At 47.0% G+C, this 19,506-nt stretch overlaps 1 protein-coding gene across 6 annotated transcripts in view; it reads right to left on the bottom strand.

Moving 5' to 3' along the window:
- The window catches only part of ATP7B (ATPase copper transporting beta), a 64,726-nt gene that overhangs the window by 44,047 nt on the left and 1,173 nt on the right, over positions 1-19,506 (bottom strand). For 2 of the 6 annotated variants that reach the window (XM_041731380.1, XM_041731378.1), the window contains exon 2: positions 19,388-19,458. Coding sequence is in view for 2 of the 6 variants with exons in the window: in XM_041731377.1 (XP_041587311.1) it covers positions 1,173-1,205 (33 nt within the window). In the remaining 4 variants the exon portion in view is untranslated. Of the gene's footprint in view, positions 1-771; positions 1,137-1,172; positions 1,376-1,402; positions 1,779-19,387; positions 19,459-19,506 lie in introns of those variants that run through there. The other 4 variants (XM_041731377.1, XM_041731376.1, XM_041731381.1 and 1 more) reach the window with 3 other exon arrangements.

The raw sequence follows: 19,506 nt of genomic DNA on the forward strand, positions 1-19,506 counted from the left end.
ATATTTTGCTATCTTAGACGCTCAACTAAAAAATACAAAAGCTGACCATGCACTGCATAAGAGACATTCATAAATTTCCTTCAACAGCTGTAAATCTCTTGTGTAGCACATTTCAAAAATCTCTTTTGACAAAATTTCCTTTAGCTTTTGGGACTTTTTAAACAATAAAAGCCAGAAGAAACAAAACTCTTAAAGGGGCAAAGCAAAAACTCATGAAAATATTCCTTTGTATCTAACTGGTATTTCTTTCCATCTGCCTTTGTCAATAAAAAAGAGCCCACGAACCCCCAGTCTCAACCCAGAAAGGCTACTAAAAGCCACTACTTTTGTAAAACGTTACACTGCCCTACTTTTAAACATGACCTGACCTTTGGGTTAACAAAACTTTCATTTGCTTAAGAAGAGCTGCTTTGTTTTTGCAGCACCATGCTCAAAATATTTATTTAGTTGAAATGTGGAGATTGACAGAACACTGTACACATTTTAAAAAACAAGAGAGGAGAAAACCCATTTTTGTCTGACCTGCCTTCGGAAAACTTTGGCTCCGCAGAGGCTTACAAAATACCCTGGACCCTGAGCAGCAACGCCCCGGGTTGCCAGACGGCTGTGCCTCCGGAGGCCACCCGGCCGGGCTCCCTCCCCGGGCTCCCTCCCCGCCGGCTGCCCTGGGCCCCTGGTCCCCTAGTCCCCTGGTCCCCGGGGAGAAGCGTCCAGGGGCCGTGCAACCCGTCCAAGGCCCCGGGGGCTCCGCAGCGTCTGCAGCGCACTGACCTGATCGCCACTGACGCCCCGCGCTCCATTCAAACCCTTCTGTGACAACTTGCCCTCCTCCTCCTCCTCGGGCACTGGCCTGGTGGAGCCCCAGGGCCCCAGGGGGCCTCCTGAAGGACCACCGCTTGTGCACCGACACTAGGGTCACCTGCGGGTCACCCAGGGTCGCCAGGAAGGACGGCTTGCCCCCCGCCTTCTCCATCACCGCGTCCCGGGCCCCCTGACACAGAGCAAGCAGTTCACAGGCACCAGGCTGCCTGGGCAGGTGGGAGGCGACACTGTACAAGTGTCCCCACAAGCAGGGGGCTCCTCCCGCCCGCTGCCACCGCAGACTCCCCTCTGTTCGGGGCCAAGCCGGGAGGCTGCACCCGCTGCATACGGACCTGCCCTTGTTTACCTACATGCTTCCAGCCAATGGGCACCCTCTCGCTCATCACACTGCATTCGGCACCGAGGACCTCTGCACACGGCCCCACGCGTGCCCTCAGCGGCCCCCAGCCCGGCCGGCGTGTGCAGGAGCCCGCACGTAAGCACCTCCGCCTCCGGAGCCCAGCGCGGAGCCCAGCGCGGTCTCCTTTCGGCCACGTGCGCTCCCAGGAACCCGCCTCGGGGCAGGGAGGGTGACACTCGCCTTCCGGGACCGACAGCAGCGGCCTCTCCTGCAGCTCCGGAGCTGGCGGTGCGCGGCACCCCAGGGGAGACAAGGATTTCCTGGGCAACATGACTTGCATTTCCAAGAAGGTGTAAGAAAGTTCCATGTTTCCTGCAGCTTTGTTTTCCCTTGGACCAGCTTGGCTTGACTTCAGCAAGAGCTGCCTGCAAAGACTCCCTGGCTAACAAGGCTCATCCACTTCGTATACACAGCAGGCCAGCCAGGAACCAACCCGCAATTCAGGCTTCTCGGGCCACCCGCTGGGCCCCAGCAGGATTAAGAGAACCCAGGAGGCGGCAGCATGGCTCCCTGGCCACCCCCACTGCCAGCTCCAAGGCAGCGAGCAGGCAACCTCATCCCCCGTGCCCGTGGGAAGGACCAGCTCCAGCCACTTTCCTGCGCAGCCACCCCCTCCAAGTGTGTATGCGTGGAATGTCCACGCCGCCCACGGAATCGGGTTGGTAAAACACACTACAACCTCTGCACTCCTCTGGGGGGGGGGGCGCACCTGAGGGCACTTGGAACCTTCCAGGGCCCTGAGGATGCTGCCTCCCTGGGATGCAATGACCCTTCCGCCCCAATTAAAACTGCCACCTCTGCCCCGACAACTGCTGACCAGATCTGTTCTCTTTGAGGGAAGGCGACTCTCCTGCCTCTCATTTGCTCTGTGGGGATTTACCCCCGTCGGCTCCCACTCCTGGAACATGCTCAGGGCATGCCACTCCAGTCTGTGTCTCACCTGGCTTATCTGCCGCGTGCTCAGTCAGAAAAGAACCCGCCTCTATTTCCAAGAGGTGCTAATCACATCAGTGAGCAAGAAGGAATGGCATGTGTGATGCTTGGTCCCTCAGGCCCGACTCCACCGAGGGGCCGGCACAGGCGAGTCCAGGACATCTGTCATTGCTTTCTTGCGATCGATCACTCCAATCTTATCTGCAAGGACCCATCAGGACCTGTGTGTGCCTGCCAACCCCCTCACATTTCCTTGGGGTGCATCATAAGTATGTTCTACGGATGTCTGAAGCTATCTCTTTGAGCACAGATTTTTTAAAATGTTGTCATTTTGGGTAGAAATCCTTCCCCAAAGGTGCTGTTTCTTTCTGCTGTCTTTTAAAACAGAAGTTAATACTCAGGTCTCAACTTTTCTTGGTGATAGGAGGCCATTATAAATATAAGTGCTTCTGTGCTGTAGCTATGAATGGTTAATAAGGAAAGTATGTTGGCCTCATACATCCCAAGTGCTTTGGAACAGTCTGTCCTGTTAGCACCATGGGCTATAGAAAATTTAAATACTTTGCTGTAAAATACTTTTACTTCTCCTAAATGGTCACTCAGACCCAGGACGCAGCCAGAACAAGGAGGCTGGGGCCAGGTTATAACAGGCCTGAAGTTCAGACTTTGTCCTGTGGACAGTGGGGAATCGCCAGTTTTTAACGCAAAGGACTTCCATGATTTACATTTGTGATTTAGAAATACGGTTTGGGCAGGCCTGAGAACGGAGACTCCGAGGAGGGGGTGCCTATAGGGTTACCAGGAGCAGAGAAAATGAATAGCAAAGAAGGATTAAACCAAGGAGGCGGCACTCCAGGCTCGGAGAGGCCCTGTGGCGGACTCGGCCACTTCCAGGGAGGCGGAGGCGAGGAGGAATGGGGGAAGCGGTCTGGGGTGAAGACAGTAGCCTCTCCTCTGCTCCCACGGAATCCTAAGGGACCTGCAAACAGCCAAAGCGTGAACCACTTTCCCAGGCTAAGAGCGGAGCCCAAACCTTTCTTTGTGGCACCTCCCCCCTCCTCACACCTGACCTCCTCTGCCCGGCTAATCCCCCTTATCCCTTAAGTCCTGCTCTCAGTGTGGCCTCCATTCGTGCTAGCAGGGCTTGCTCCCTCATCTGAATTCCAGCCTCACCCATGCCAGCAGCCCAGGCCTGGCAGGTAGGAGCCTCTGCTGTTCCCTGGAGGCCAGGTCTTCTCCCTCCACGGAGGCGGTTTCCAGATCAGCCCATACTTGCCCCCGACACCAAGCACGTGGCCACCACCAGGAGACACGGTTCCTGGGTCTTACCTAACACAGTGATGAACAAGCCCCATTCCCCAGGCGTGACATGTGTCCTCACTGAGATGAGGTCCAGACAGACCCAAGTGTGCTTCCTCCTACGTAGAACTTCGTGGTGCTTTTGTTCCCCTGACTCCAGCGCAAGGGCATATCCGGCTCTCACACATTCCTTCTAGAGCTACAGGTCTGCAGGGTTCTCCTCACACTAAATTATTCTTGCCTCCCACGTGTGCAAATTATACCATCCACCTTCCAAAATAAATTTATCCTACCCATGTTCCCAGTCTCTGGATCTTTTTTGTAAAAAAAATTAAAATCCCTTTGGAACCCTGGTGCAATCTGAGGAGCCGGGCCTGAAGGCAGATGGACAGCTCGTGTTTTCATGAGCCCCTGAGACATCTGGCTCCAATATTTCAGCACTTGACAGAGATGACCAGCTCAGTCCCTGGGTGGGGCTTCTCAGGAGGAGTGCTGGGCCAGTCCTCCCAGGACAGGCAGCGGAGCCCCGGATCCTGTGACAGGACGACAGGACCTGACACTACGCACGCTGGGAAGCAGTGGCCCCGAAGGTTCCCAGAGAACAGGAGCAGTACAAACAGCCCATCCTTCACAACGGAGGCGGAATATTAATAAAGGAGGATAATTCAGAGCCTGAGAGCCAACCACTTAAGCGCTGTGCACATCAGAAGATAGGGGACACTCTGCTCTCGGGAGTTCATGAGCAGGTTAGGAGAGAACAGTAGAGGACAGTCCTCAAGCTTAAAAGCGATCCTTCAAACTGGAGGTGCCCGGCGTGGGAGGGGCTGCCGCGGGCCAGTCACCCTAGAAGACCTGCTGGGGAGACAGCCCGGGGCCGCTCCTCACATACCCCGCACTGGGGGCCTCTGAGACTGAAACAGCCCGTCACACACACAAGAAGAAAGAAAGAAAAAGAAAAGCAAGGAAAAGAGAAGAGAAAACCCTGGCTGGATTTCCTACCGTGGGAAAAATGATGACAGTTCTAGATCATAGAGACTGGACAGGGCCAGAGGACAGACACCCGAGACAGTTCACGGCTGAGCACACGCACCTCAACCTCCTTGGCAGCCCTGCACACCCCCAGCCCTGCCGCCCCAGCGTTCCCCCCACCCCACGCTCCCTGGCCGGCTGCTCACAGCCACGAGGTCCAGACCAGACACTGCCCTGGGCGCCTGCCTTGCCCTCTCCCTCCCGCTGTCCCGGAGGACTTGCCACCTGCCCCACCTGTCGTCCCCTACCCCCCCTCCTCCGACCTCCACGCCCATGCCCGCGGGGGAGCCCGCCTCCTGCCACTGGGATCTAACTGGAGCAACCAGCACAGTCCTGCCTGCCGAGGTCTCAACCCCGCACCCACCTGCCTCCCCCACCTGCCTCCATTCTCCATCCTCCCCTCGGGCTGCAGGGAGACAGGGAGAAGTGTCCTGGCCCCCAGGTCTCGTTCCCCGCCCCCCCGCCCCCCACCCCCAGCTCCTTCTCGGAGGCCCTCCAGGAGCCTGCTCCTCCCGAAGCTCTTGGTGCTAGACTGGCTCGCAGCTCAGCCCCTGTTTGGGCCCCTTCCCTGTGGGCGAGCTCCCCCTTCCTTGGTGAGCTCATTCAGCCCAGCAGAAATACGGCTTACGCCCAGGAACTCCCAGACCACACTTCAGGACCCAAGGGCCTAACCTACATCTCCTGCTAGATCGTTAACATGCATCGTGAACGTTCACTGGTCTAAAACTGGGCCCCCCCCAGTTCTGGCCCTTCCCTGCCCCTGCTAGTCTCCTTTCTTCCACCTGCATTAACCCTTGATAAGAACGGTCTCCTCCTGGGCAGCCTGGGTGGCTCAGCAGTTTAGCACCGCCTTCAGCCCAGGATGTGATCCTGGAGACCTGGGATCAAGTCCCAAGTCAGGCTCCCTGCATGGAGCCTGCTTCTCCCTCTGCCTCTGTCTCTCTCTCTGTGTGTATTCTCATGAATAAATAAAATCTTTAAAAAGAAAAAAAAAAAAAAAAGAACGGTCTCCTCCTTTCAAACCTGGAGGTAAATGAACAGCAAATCCTGTCTGTCCCACCTTTAAATACAGCCAGCATCCAGTCCCTTCTCAGGAACCCACTACACCCTGCTCCAAACCACCAGCACGCCTTGCCTGCACTAGTCTAACAAACCTGCCTAAGGGACCTCTGGCCTAAAGTCTCTTCTCCAAGCAAAATCCAGAGCCCCTGAAGGAGAAGTCAGAGGACTGTGGTTGGCTTTTCAGCCAACCTCCATGCTGCTCATCCCTCACCCAGCCGGCTGTTTCTGCAACAAAGCAAGGCTTCCTGCGGCCTCAGGGACTCCCCCCACTTCTACTCTCTGGGGCCTAAAAAGAACCCTTCCCCACCACCCCTCCCCAGATGGCTCACTTCCTCACCTGCCACAGGTCTTCGCTCAAAGGTCCCCTCCCCAGGGGCTTGCCCCTAATTGCTCCGTTCCTATTTCAAACACTCCCACTCCCCTTGGTCCTTTCCTGCCAAATTTTCAGAGTCCTCAGCTACCATCTGATACAGTAATACATATTTTACTTGTTTACCGACCATCCCTCCATCAGGATGTGAGCTTCACAAGTCCCAGAATCCCCGTCCATTTTCCTCACCCACTTCTGTATTGCCAGCACGCCAGCAGCACTTATATCTAAGTTTCTCAATAAAAATTTGTTGAATGAATGACACAGAAAACTAAACCAAAACAACTGACACATTTGCTTGCTATAAAACATGTATTGCTAGACTTTCAAACAAGTATTCAATGTTCGGAAGCCCCATGCACAGCTGGCTCTCTTCCCCCTTATTCCTTTTCCTCTCCAAGCCAACAGTCTGAACTCAATTACTACTGAGAACAGGCACTGACCTTGTGAAAAAAAACTCAACTGAGTAAATTTGAAAATCTAATTGGCTTTATTAAACGATCCATGCATCGAGTAGCATCCCATTGACAGAGCAGGGGGCACTCCAAGGAGTTGTATGAAATGGAAGATTTTAAGGGAAGGGGAGTGGGTGTGAAAGTTGTAAGGCAAGAGGCAAGGAAAGGTTGTTTCAGGAGAAGAGCAGAGGGTCTTACTGCGCAGATTACCTCATCTTCCTTCGGGAGACAGAGAAACCCACCTGATAGATGACCCCATTGCTGTTTGTCAGAAAACTCCTAAACAGTTAAAGAGTTGTATTCCTGCAGGAGGGGAACACTGCAGTGACCTTAGGTATGAAGCCCTGGTTTATAGTCTCGGGGACTTAACCTAAGTGACACCATTTTGATCCTGTGGTTTTCTTTTTAACGTGCTCCCCCTACATGAGGCAGTTACTCCTGGGCTCCAGCCAACTGCTGTCAAGAGTCTTGGGTCGCCAGGGTTTCCAACAGAAGGTAAGTAGCTGGAGTTTCACACAATAAAATCTTCTAATTTAAAAATGTTGAAAACTGATGCAAAGTTCTAGCCAATGAAATGTAAGGAAAAGCTGTTTGTCAGGGCTCCTGAGAAGGCTCCCTAAAAGAGAGACCAGGTTTGTGCTTACCCCTTCCTCATTTCTGCTGTGTGTGACATGGGTTAGACGGCTGGAGTCCTGGCCATGAGATTATGAGGAAGATGGGAGCTGCATCTTAGCTTTCCAGAGCAGTGAGACAAGGAGGTCTGCATCCCTGATGACCCCGGAGACACCCACCAACCCGGGACACATGCCTCTTGACTTCACTAACAGCCATATTGCTTTAGACCTTCTGTTGCACATGGCCAAACATAATTCTAATACAAGTGTCACATGTAGTAGAGGAGTAGGGGTTTTGGGCATGGCAGTATAAACTGCAGACCAGCTCCCCAGTAAAACTGGTGAAAATTATTTTAAAGAAACCTTACAAACAAACACGGAAAGGCTCTGGAAATGACCCTAAAGACATAGAGCAAATGAACAAATATTTGTTCAGGAAAACCTCCTACAATTTGGAGCAAGAGTCTACACGGTTTGAATCAAGACCACACTCCCCTCTCTGAACTCAGCAAGGTGGGAACTCCACTTGACTGGTGCAGCCAAGAACACAGGGATCCCTCCCCACCCAGCCACCAGTCAGTGGGCTTTCTTCCCAGGAGGGGCAGCACATCGGCACTTCTCACCCTATCCATCTCCTGATGTTGAGGCTAAGTTGTAGGCTGACACAGCCACGTGGTGGAGGTTCCCCTCTCCCATCTAGACCCCCTGGTGGTACGAAGGCTCTACTTTGAGCCCGGTGCACCCAGAATATGACTGCCCTTGCCCTGGCTCATGATGTGCTGGTCCCAAACCAAGAGAGGAAAACTGAGCAGAACTGAGGGTAGGGCCTGCCCCGTGCCCTGTGAATCCCCTTCCCAAAGCACTCAGCTCCTAAAGAGGGAGAATCACTCAGAAGTGTGACATTGTCCCCATTCCCAGCTCAAGCCTTGGCTCAGAAATTCTGTCCAGGTGAAAGGCAACTGGGAGGAGATTGGTAGATCAATCGGACTGATGGGCTGACCTACAGGCTGACCGGTTTGCAGAAGTAGCAGAGACAGTGCTGGTGGGGTGGGGAGATGGGGAGACGGGGAGAGCATGCCTGGGGTCAGAACAAATCTCAAAACACTGAGCTCAAGAACATCCCATCAAAGGAGCCTGAATTTGAGTGGGCCCAGCTGTGGAACAATTTATACCCCAGGGCATTATTGAAAACAATAGATCATCCAGCAATTAGTGGAGCTTAATAGCTATGAGTGGGTCAGGAAAAAAACCACAAAAACAAAACAATTGTCATCACAAAGTGACTGTGAGCACACCCAAGGCTGTGCCCCAATAAGAAACAACAGAGGCTCAACACTGCTGGTGTGAAACATACTCCACTAAAATAATCTAGTGAGTCACTAAATAATAATAATAAAAAAGCAAGTAACAATAAGAAGCCCTTGGGCGGCAGTGGTGAGGAAGTAGCAGTACCCAGAATTGTCTAAAATGTCCAGTTTCTACCAAAAAAATTGTGAGATGTGCAAAGAAAAAGACAAGTATGATCCACACACCAAGGGAAACAAAGCAGCCAACAGAAACTGCCTGATTGCAATGAGATGTAGGATTTAATATACAAAGACAGAAACCATTAAAACCATCTTAAATAAAGGAAGAGATGACAATGTTGCATTAAATAGACAATAGCAATAAGGAGATAGAAAGTATAAAAAAGAACCAAATGGCAATTCTGGAGTTGAAAAATATAGTAAACTGAAATGAAAATTCACTAGTTGGGTCCAACAGTAGATTTGAACTGAATTAGCCAACAAGAAGAGATCAAAGAGACAATGCAATCTAAGAACAGAGAGGAAAAAAGGAATGAAGAAAAATGAATAAAACCTCATGAAATTGTACCCCACAGGCTTAACGAGGTTGCAACTAGCAGGAAGTTTAAACAGTTCAGAGAACTGCTTCCTCCTAATCAGCTACTGTGTCTTTTCAGACCCCACTATCAAATCTACTCGTGGTCATCACAGAAGCCTGGACTCCAGGTCAACTGATACGGTTCCAGCCTAGGAACAAGCAAGGCCCTGCCTTCCTTACCCAAGATAAGGAGCCCAAGACCCCCTCAGAGTTGTATCAGCTCTTGGAGCATGCCCGCACCCCGCTCCCTGTCCTAAGATAACCTCCTGATGTCAGGGGCTGAATTTTGCCTCACTCTGACATCAAGTCTCTCCCTAAAGTGAACATGGAGCATATGCTACCTATATGTTTGCTCAGTGTGCACACTCCATCCTTCCTCATGAATAGTCATAAGCTTCCCCACCCTCTTCATCAATATGTGTGTAATCTCAACCCCTAATGGTTATAAAAAACTTGTTCTGTCCCCCTTCGGGAGGTGGGTTTCAGGCTTGCCCATCTCATTTGCCTCTCAAAAAAACGCTTTCCTTGCTGCAAACCTAGGGTCTTGGTGATTGGCTTTGCTGTGCATCAGGCAGACAAGCTTGGGCTGTTACACTCATAGAAATTTGGGACACCACTGCCCACACCAGCATATGTGTAATGGAAGGCCAGGAAAAAGGAATAGGAAAAATACTCAAAGAAACAGTGACTGAAAACTTCCCATATTTAGTGGAAAAAAAAAAATGGCCTACACATCCAGAAAGTTTGATAACTTTAGATTCAATGACACAAATAGACTAAAAATAAAATAATGGAAAAAGATGTATCATGCAAACAGTAACCACAAGAAAGCCAATGTGGCTATCCTGATAAACAAAACAGACTTCAAAACAATGTTACCAGGAAAAAAAGGGTACATTTTATGATGATAAAACTCACTCCACCAGGAAGATATAAAAATTACAAACATAGACATCTAATACCAGCACACAAAATACATGACAAAAATAACTGACAGAAATGAAAAGAAAAAAGACAATTTACCAGTGACAATTGGAGACTTCAACACTCACTTTCGATAATGAAGAAAACTGTGCCGAGTATCAACAAGGAAACAGGTGACTTAATAACAGAAATATGTATTTGGTCTCCTAAAGCCCTTGGAATTTCCTAAGTGACATGAGACCTTGCCCAATGTAAAACTCTTCCATCTGGCTCTTCCTGAGTTATAACCTTTTATAATATACTGATGTAAGTAAGTACTTTCCTGAGTTCTGTGAGTCACTCTAGCAAATTAACTGAACTCAGAGGGGCTTGTTGGAACCTTCATCCTATAGCCAGTCAGTAAGACGCACAGTTGACAACCTGAACTTGTCACTGGAATCTGAAGTGGAGGGCAGGAGGGCAGTCTTGTAGGAAAGAGCCCTGAACCTCTGGGATCTGATGCAATCCCCAGATAGATAGCTTAAGAAATAAGTTAAATTGCAGGACACTCAGCTGACCCAAGAATTGTTTGGTGTATGGAGAAAAAAATCCACATGTTGGAACCGATATCAGAATTGCAAAATAGAAGACAGGGACAACAGAATAGGCCAAACAGACCTAACCAATATATATAGAACCCTCCACGCAATAATAGTATAATATATCCATTTTCAAGTGCACATGGGACATTCTCCAGGATATACCATATGCTAGGCCATAAAATAAACCTCAATAAATTGAAAACAATGGAAATAATGCAAAGTCTAGTCTTCAACCACAATTGAATCAGAAATCTGTAACAGAAAGGAATCCGGGAAACTCACAAATATGTGGAAATGAAACAGGACACTCCTAAATAACCAGTGGGCCAAAGAAGAAATCAAAGGGAAATTAGTAAACACTTTGAGCCAAATGAAGACACAACATACCAACATTTATGGGATGCACCTAAAGCAGTGTTTAAAGGGAAACCGATAGCTGTCAATACCTAAATAAAGAAAAAAAGAGGATCTCAAATCAATAACCCAAGCTTCTACTTAAGACACTGGAAAAAGATGACTAAACCTAAAGAAGTAGAAGGAAATTATGTTAGTGTCCTAATACTGCTATAACAAAATTGAGTATTAGAAATCTATTCTCTCATAATTCTGATGGCTAGAAGTCAAGATTTTCCTTTTTGAGGCTCTGAATCTATCTCATGACTCTCTCCTACTTCCTGGTGGTTGCTGGCAATCCTTAGCATTTCTTGGTTAATAGAAGCATCACTCCAATCTATTTCTATAATCACATGGCTTTCTCTTCTGTGTCTTCACATGGTGTTCTTACAAGAATAGCAGAAATTGGGGCCTCTGGATGGCTCAGTGGTTGAGTGTCTGCCTTTTTTTTTAAAAGACTGATTGATTGATTCATTCATTCATTCATGAGAGACACAGAGAGAGAGGCAGAGACACAAAGCAGGCTCCTTGTGAGGAGCCTGATGTGGGACTCAATTCCTGGACTCCAGGATCACGCCCTGAACTGAAGGCAGATGCTCAACCACTGAGTCACACAGGTGTCCCGAGCATCTGCCTTTGGCTCAGGGCATGATCCTGAGGCCCTAGGATAGATTTCTGTGGCGGGCCCTCTGCAGGGAGCCTGCTTCACCGTCTGCTTGTGTCTCTGCCTCTCTTTCTGTGTCTCTCATAAATAAATAAATAAAATCTTAAAAAAAAAAAAGAATAGCAGAAATTGGATTTAGGGTCCACCAGAATCCTGTATGACTTCATCTTAATGTACTAATTACACCTGCAAAGACCCTACTTCCATGTAAAATGACAACACTCACAGGTACGAGAGCTTGGGACTTCAACCTATCTTTTAGGGGACACAGTTCAACCCATGACATAAGGGAATAAAAGATTAGAGTAGGAATTAATGAAATAGAGGACAGAAAAATACAGAAAATTGTCAAAACCAAAGGCTGTTTCTTTGAAAACATCAACAAAATTGGTAACTCTTTAGCTAGAATGACTCAGAAAACAGAGAAAAGACTCAAAGTATTAGAATCAGAAATGAAAAAGGGGTTATTATCACTGATTTTAAAGAAATAAGAGGATTATAAAGGAATACTAGAAACAATCGTGTGCCAACAAATTAGATACCCTGGATGTAATAGGCCAATTCCAGAAAGAAAAACTACCAAAACTGACTTAAGAAATAGACAATCTGAATCAACTTTCAACAAGTAAGATCTTGAATTAGTAAGTGGAGAACTTGCCAAGAAGAAAAGCCCAAGCTCAGACAGCTTCAACACTAAATGCCATCAAAGATTAATTGAGGAGAACACAAAATTTGAATACAGTCTTCCTAAGGAAAAAGAAAAACCAAAAGACAAAGGAACACTTCTCAACTCATTCTATGAATGAGGCCAGCATTACCTTGATCCAAAACTAGACAAAGAGATCACAAGAAAACTACAAACCAATATCTCATGTGAATATGGACACGGATATTCCTCAGCAATATTACAGTAAACCAAATCCAGCAAAATATTAAAAATATTTCATGCCATGACAAAGTGGGATTTGTCCTGGGAATGCAAGTCTGGTTTAACATCTAAAATCAGTTAATGAAACACACCACATTGATAGAATAAAAATCAAAACATGGTTTTTTCAATAGACACCGAGAAAGCATCTGAAAAAATATAAAATCCTTTCATGATAAAAACACCTGACAAAGTAGGACTTGGAGGGAACTTCTTAAAACATGATAAAGGATATCTATGAAAAACCCACAGCCAACATTGTACTTAATGGTGAAAGACTGGAAGCTTTCCCCTAAGATATGAAAACTTCACAACAGGCAAATCTAAAGAGAAAGTAGATTAGTGGTTGCTTAGGCATGGGGATCATGGGGAGGTAGGGAGTGATAGCTGAAGGTGTATGGTTTCTTTCTGAGGTAATGAATGAAAATATTCTAAAATTGACTGCGGTTGATAATTGCATGCATCTGTGAATTGTACCTCAGTAAAGCTTTTAAAAAAAATGTAGAGAGATTATTCAAAGAAAAATTAGGGAGGATATGCCTTGCTATTCATAGAAATCTAAACAAAAGAGTTTCCAGGTGAGCGGTGAAGCACTAGAAACAGAAGTGGACAGAGTGCCAGCAAACACCATGAAACGGCTGGTAACAGCAAAAACCCACAAACCACCCAATATCCTTCAAGGAAAAAGGATAAATGATGTTATATTCCCACAATGGCATAATGCACAGCAACGATTCTTAGAAATACAATGACTAGTGAATTAAACTACTGCAACAATACCGAAATTAAAAGCACAGCAAAAAAAAACCCATCAACAAAACAAAAAAGCAATTTACCATACTGAATGGGAGAAGATATTTACAAATGACATATCTGATAAAGGGCTAATATCCAAAAAATATAAAGAACTTACACAACTCAACACCAAGAAAATAAGTAATCCAATTAAAAATGGGCAGAGAACTCGAACATTTTTCCAAAGAAGACGTATGGGTGGCCAACAGACTTATGAAAAAGATGCTCTACATCACTAATCTTCAGGGAAATGCAAATCAAATCCACAGTAAGATTATCACCTCACACCCGTCAGAATGGCTAAAATCAAAAGCACAAGAAACCAGAAGTGTACTGAGGATGTGGAGAAAGGGGAATCCACATGCATTGTTGGGAATGCAAACTGGTACAGCCACTTTGGGGAACAGTATGGAGGTTCTTCAAAACACTAAAAATAGGGATCCCTGGTGGCTCAGCGGTTTGACGCCTGGCTTTGGCCCAGGGCGCAATCCTGGAGTCCCGGGATCGAGTCCCATGTCGGGCTCCCAGCATGGAGCCTGCTTCTCCCTCCTCCTGTGTCTCTGCTTCTCTGTCTATCATAAATAAATCTTAGAAAAAAAAACACACTAAAAATAGAACATATGATCCAATAGTTCCAGTACTGCATATTTACCTGAAGAAAACGAAGACACTAACTCAAAAGACAGACATGTTCCCCCTATCTTTACTGCAGCATCATTTACAATAGTCAAGATATGGAAGCAGCCAGAGGGTCCATCTATAGATGAATGGATTAAAGATGTGGTGTGTATGTATGTATATATATACAAAAGGAACTATCAGCCATAAAGATGAAATATTGCTATTTGCAACAACATGGATGGATCTAGATGGTATACTGCTAAGTGAAATAAGTCAATGAAAGACAAATACCCTATGATTTCACTCATCTGTGGAATTTAAGAAAGCAAACAAATAAAAAAAGAGACAAAGGAAAAACCGGTCTCTTAATACAGAGAGTAAACTAATGATTGCCACAGGTGAAGCAGGTGAAGGGGATTAAGAGTACACTCATAATAATGAGCACTGAGTAAGGGAATTGTTGAATCGCTATGTTGTACACTAGAAACTAACAAACACTGTACGTTAACTATACTGGAATTAAAAATTAAAAATTTACTTAAATGAAACAAATAACTTTCCTAATGTAACGTCTGGTGAGAGAATGTCTAGTCCCAGAAGACTAAGCACACTATGAGAGAATTTTTATAAAGCTCAGAATCCAGCAAAGTTAAATAATGGATTGTTCAGGCATTCATTATATGTGATAAAACTTTACAGAAACAAAAACAAAAACAAAAGCTGGGTTACAATAAACAGAGGACTGGGATGGTGGTTACATTTATAGTGGGTACCTCCACAGGTGACACAAGAGAAGAACAGTGTATAGACACCATGGCATTAATAATCTCATTCTTGGATCAGGTGGGAGGTCAAAGGTGTTCTCTATTTTATTATGTTTTATAACTATATATGTGGCTGTATGCATTTCTTTTATGTTCAATAAACTGAAAATAATAAAAGAAAAATCTAAAAGTGAATGGGAGGGTGGAAACATGCAAATGAAAATGATTCTTTCAGAAGGGGAGAAGATACTACAAGAGGTCACGGGAGACACAAAGTAATGGAAGAGATTTTAAAATGAAGGCAAATGGCACAAATTTATAAATCGAAGGGGAGAAGTCTGCAGAGGGGGAAAGACTGGAGGCAAGAAAAGCGATGACCAGTAAGGGCTCCAGAACAGGTAGAGGAGAAGGGGCAGAGGTCAAGGGCACTCACTGAAGAGATGACCTTGAAAAGCAAGCCCCATCGGGACTAGACGAGCAAGTGGCTCGTAGGCTGTAGATCTACAGAAGCTTAGAAGATGCTGCATGGATGCAGATGGGAAGTTGAAGAAAACTAGACCCAGTGCTGTCACTTCTCTCCAAGTAAGAAGTCAGGTCATTTGTTGAGAATCAGGAAGCAGAGATGGCGCACAAGGCTCCCTGATCGCAGGAAGTTGACATAGGACAAGCGAAAAGCATCTGCAATTTGCGGGCACAGTTGACATTAGAAACCAGAACCTGTGAGCAGCACCAAGCACGCGGTTGCCTGAAGGTCCCAGCAGCTGTCACTGTGCCGCAGGAGCTGAGAGGGCGGCGTGCAGATCCACCCGAGCAGCGGCTGGAGGGTCCCGGGGCTGGGGCGGGGGCCAGGGTGGCCACAAGATGCTTCTGACTAAACCAGTCCATGGCCAGGACAGAGAGAGGCCACACGCTGCCTGAGGATAAGGACGGACTCACGGAGGGGCGGCTTTGAAAGCTGTTAACACACCCACGCGCACATACACCATGGAGTTTGGAAAAAGGAAAAGACTGGATTGAAATATGCCAAAGATGTTAATACTGGTTCTCTTTCAGTTATAAGAATATATTTTTTTATTTCTAAAAATTAATAACATGATGCAGCAAAAGAAATAATAAATAAAGTTTACAAATGTGCTAACGGTCATCCTGAGAGTGATAAGTAAAAGTCAATTTTCTCCTTTTGGGCTTTATTTTCCAAATCTCTCTTATAGAATTACTTTCATTAATAGTAATTTTTTAAAAGAATTTAAAAGAATTCTAAGCATTTCTAATCCCCAATGTGGAGTAATTTTGAGTTTCCGTAGGGACTGAGGCTTCAACACAATGGCTGCATTTCTGAATCCACAGATTTCACAATTACTGGTGTTTTAAAACCTTATTTGCCATGTTGGTTACATCACAATAAAAAGCCACCCTGCTTTGCTCTCTACTTTATCTCATCGACCTTTGATCTCCTCAGATTTTCCTCCTTTAACTTAGTTTTTCTTTTTAAAAGTCAGACATTTGAAAATTTCACCTGGCAATGATTCTAAACCTATAGATAAAAATAATATTGCACACACTGGACACGGACACGGACACTGCCCTGCTACATGTGCCATCAGCAAACAGTCATCATGGCCCTGGGCTATCTCCATCCTTGCCATGAAGATCCATGTCAGATAAAGAAACACTTAAGATCCAACTCTCCTGCTTCCCCCCCAGCTTCCCCCCCCCCCGCCCCTTTCATTGTCCCCCTCCCACCCCAGCTTGCTCCCAGTAACTTGTGTACCAACTATGCTCTGTGTTGTCGCTGATTGGACCACCATTGCCTCTGACACTCTGGATGCTGTGGAGTCTAAAAAACCTTTTATTCCTGATGCAACAACTCCACAGAAAATGGAACTCCCAGGTCTTTTGTAGGGTTTCAGCCACCTTGGGTCTGGGTGAGCAGACTGCTGGCAAAGGCCTCTAATTAAGTCTCCAGGAGCTCACTTTTCTGTTTCACCTTCTTTGGAGAAGCCCCTCACACTGTTTGTCCAGGTTTTACGAACTCTCCAGTTTGTGGGATAAAGTCCAAAGGCCTGAACACAGGGCCTCCCGCAATTAGCTTTCCAGACCTGTCCGGCCATTCCTATCCTCTGGGACCTTTGCACCTGCTGGTCCTGTCCTGGGACATCCCTCCCTTCCCCCTTTAGTGTGCCCAAATGACACATGGCATTTCTCCTTCAAGACCTCACTCACTGGGGCACCTGGGTGGCTCAGTGGTTGAGTGTCTGCCTTTGGCTCAGGGTGTGACCCCAGGGTCCTGGGATCGAGTCCCACATCGGGCTGCCCACAGGGAGCCTGCTTCTCCCTCTGCCTGTGTCTCTGCCTCTCTCTGTCTGTCATGGGTAAATTAATAGATAAAATCTTGAAAAGAAAAAAAAAAGACCTGACTCGTGCCACATCTCTTCTTGACCTTCTTTTTGTGGCCCTTCCTCCCAGGAGGGGCTGACCGTTCCTATGAGTGCTGTGCTGTGTCCACACCTCTGGACTGTCAGCTCCAAGAGCATGGGGGCTGGCCTATATTCATCTCTGTGCCCCTCTTGCACCTCTGTTCTGCTTTGGCTCAGCACCAGAGAAACAGAAGCTGCTCCATGCTGGCAGAGTGAAGGCTGAAGGACCCAGCGCATGGGCCACCACCTCCCTTCGATAGCATCTTCCGTCCCATGTCATTCCTAATGCCCGTACCCTGATATGCTCACAACACTTATTAGTGCCAGAAATCACAGTATTTGTTTACCCCCCCCCCTTTTTTTAAGATTTATTTATTTGAGAGAGAAAGAGAGAGAGAGCAGGAGCAGGCAGGGCAGAGGGAGAGTAGAGAGGATCTCAAGTAGACTCTTGGCTGAGCAGAGAGCCATTGTGGGGCTGGATCTCAGGACCCTGAGATCATTTCCTGAGCTGAAACCAAGAGTTGGATGCTTTACCAACTGGCCACGCAGCCACCCTTCGTTCACCCTTCTACATTTCTATACCTCCTCTAAGGCAAAAATTCCTTAAGGGCAGGGTCTTAGTCTCATCTGGATCCACTGGGCCTAGAATGCCTGGCACCTAGTAAATACTATAAAAAATTTGTTAAATAAATGGTAGTAAGAGGAAAATAAGACCTATAATGAAGAGTTTTGTGAGGATTAAATAACAGAGTGGGGGTATATAAAGTATGTAACACAGAGCCTAGCAGTAGTAAGCTCAATAACGCTGGCTAGTGCTATTACTATCCAGAAGAAGGTGAGCTCAACATTCGGAAAAGCAGTTACCAAAGTTTTAAGGAGGAAGCATCATGAGTTTAATCTGGAAGGTTAAGAATTTTTCAGATGAGTACTGAGGTGGAGGCATTGCACGGTTTGAAGCTTCTTCCCTTGTTTGAGCCACCCCTCCCCCATAAGTTCTTCACACTTCCATTAACTGCAGAGTCATCACACTAAGAATCATCTATCAGCCAGCCTCTCTCTACCCATCCATTAATCCACTTACCTTTCATTGCCATACCACCAGAGCCCAAGACAGATTTCACTACAAAAGGGCACACAATCATGTCATTAACTTCTGAAATCTATAGACCACCAATTCAGTCTATGATCTATCCTAAAGAAATAGTCAACTGTCAGGATGCCTGGGGGGCTCAGGGGTGCTGAGGGGTCCTTTGGCTCAAGGCGTGATCCTGGAGTCCTGGGATCAGTCCTGCATCGGATTTTCTGCAGGGAGCCTGCTTCCCCTCTGCCTGTGTCTCTGCCTCTCTCTGTGTCTCTCATGAAAAAATAAATAAATAAAATCTTAAAAAAAAAAAAAAGAAATAGTCAATTGTCACACTACAAATCACATACAAGGATGTTCACTATAACATGGCTTGTGAGGGGGGAGAAATTAGAAGCACCCAGAAGGATCATCCACAGGGAAAAGATAAACACACTGTGGTATGCACATGGTATGCATCCATATTGTACAGAGGTTAAACTGAACAAGACGGATGCTTACATACTGAGCTGAAACAATCTCTAAAACACAGTTGTATTGAAGAAAAAAAATGTTGCAGAATATACACTGTGATTTCATTTATGTGAAACAAAACAAACATTTTAAAACTACACACATACAAAACCTAAAGATTTCTCTGGATGCACACACACACACACACACACTTTTTTTTGGTAACCACGGTATTTTCAGCTCTTCAACACCATGCCTGAAACACAGTAACTTCTCAATAAATGTTTGCTGAACAAATGGAGAAATATGTAAATAAATAGAAAAGGATTACAAAGTGCATCTGCTTTTCATGCTCGATACTTCTGTACTGTTTGCATTTTTAAGTGACTGCATTAACGTGTTACTTGTGTAATTAAAATGAATCCAAAGTTGTTCTTAAAAAAAAGAAAAGTCGCTGGGGGCGCCTGGTTAAGTGCTCTTGATCTCGGCTGAGGGTCCTGAGTCCCCGTCGGACTCCACCGTGGGTGTGGAGCCTGTTTTTAAAAAAAAAAAAAAAAAAAAAGTTGCAGGACCTGAACAGACCCAGAGATCCGCACGCTCCGAGTAACTTCTCTCTGGGCAATTAACTTAATCAGCCTGGGCAATTCGCGCTCTTACGCGGCAGCAAGTCGACGCTCACTTTACGTGGCCAGCTCCAGATTCCTCAGCACCAAGATGAACGGGAAGGTGTCCTGCAGACCCGCCCGGGCCCCCGCCTGTCCTGGGGCTGCTCGGGGTAGGATCCCGACTCCCCGGGGCTGGGGCTCCGCGTCCCGCCCCCGCGGACGCCGGCCGCCAGGTGGGCGGGCAGGGGCCGCCAGGTGGGTGTGCGCGCCCGGCGCCCGGGAACGACACTTACTGTCCGACCGGCCTCTTCTCCGGCTTACGGCTGCAGCATCGTCCTCCGGGGGCACCGAATCCTGGGGTCACCTGGTGGGGGCGGAGGGGGACAAGGGCGCGGTGAGCGCGGCATCTCTC

The sequence above is a fragment of the Vulpes lagopus genome, chromosome 16, assembly GCF_018345385.1.
Source record: "Vulpes lagopus strain Blue_001 chromosome 16, ASM1834538v1, whole genome shotgun sequence".
Lineage (NCBI taxonomy): Eukaryota > Metazoa > Chordata > Mammalia > Carnivora > Canidae > Vulpes > Vulpes lagopus.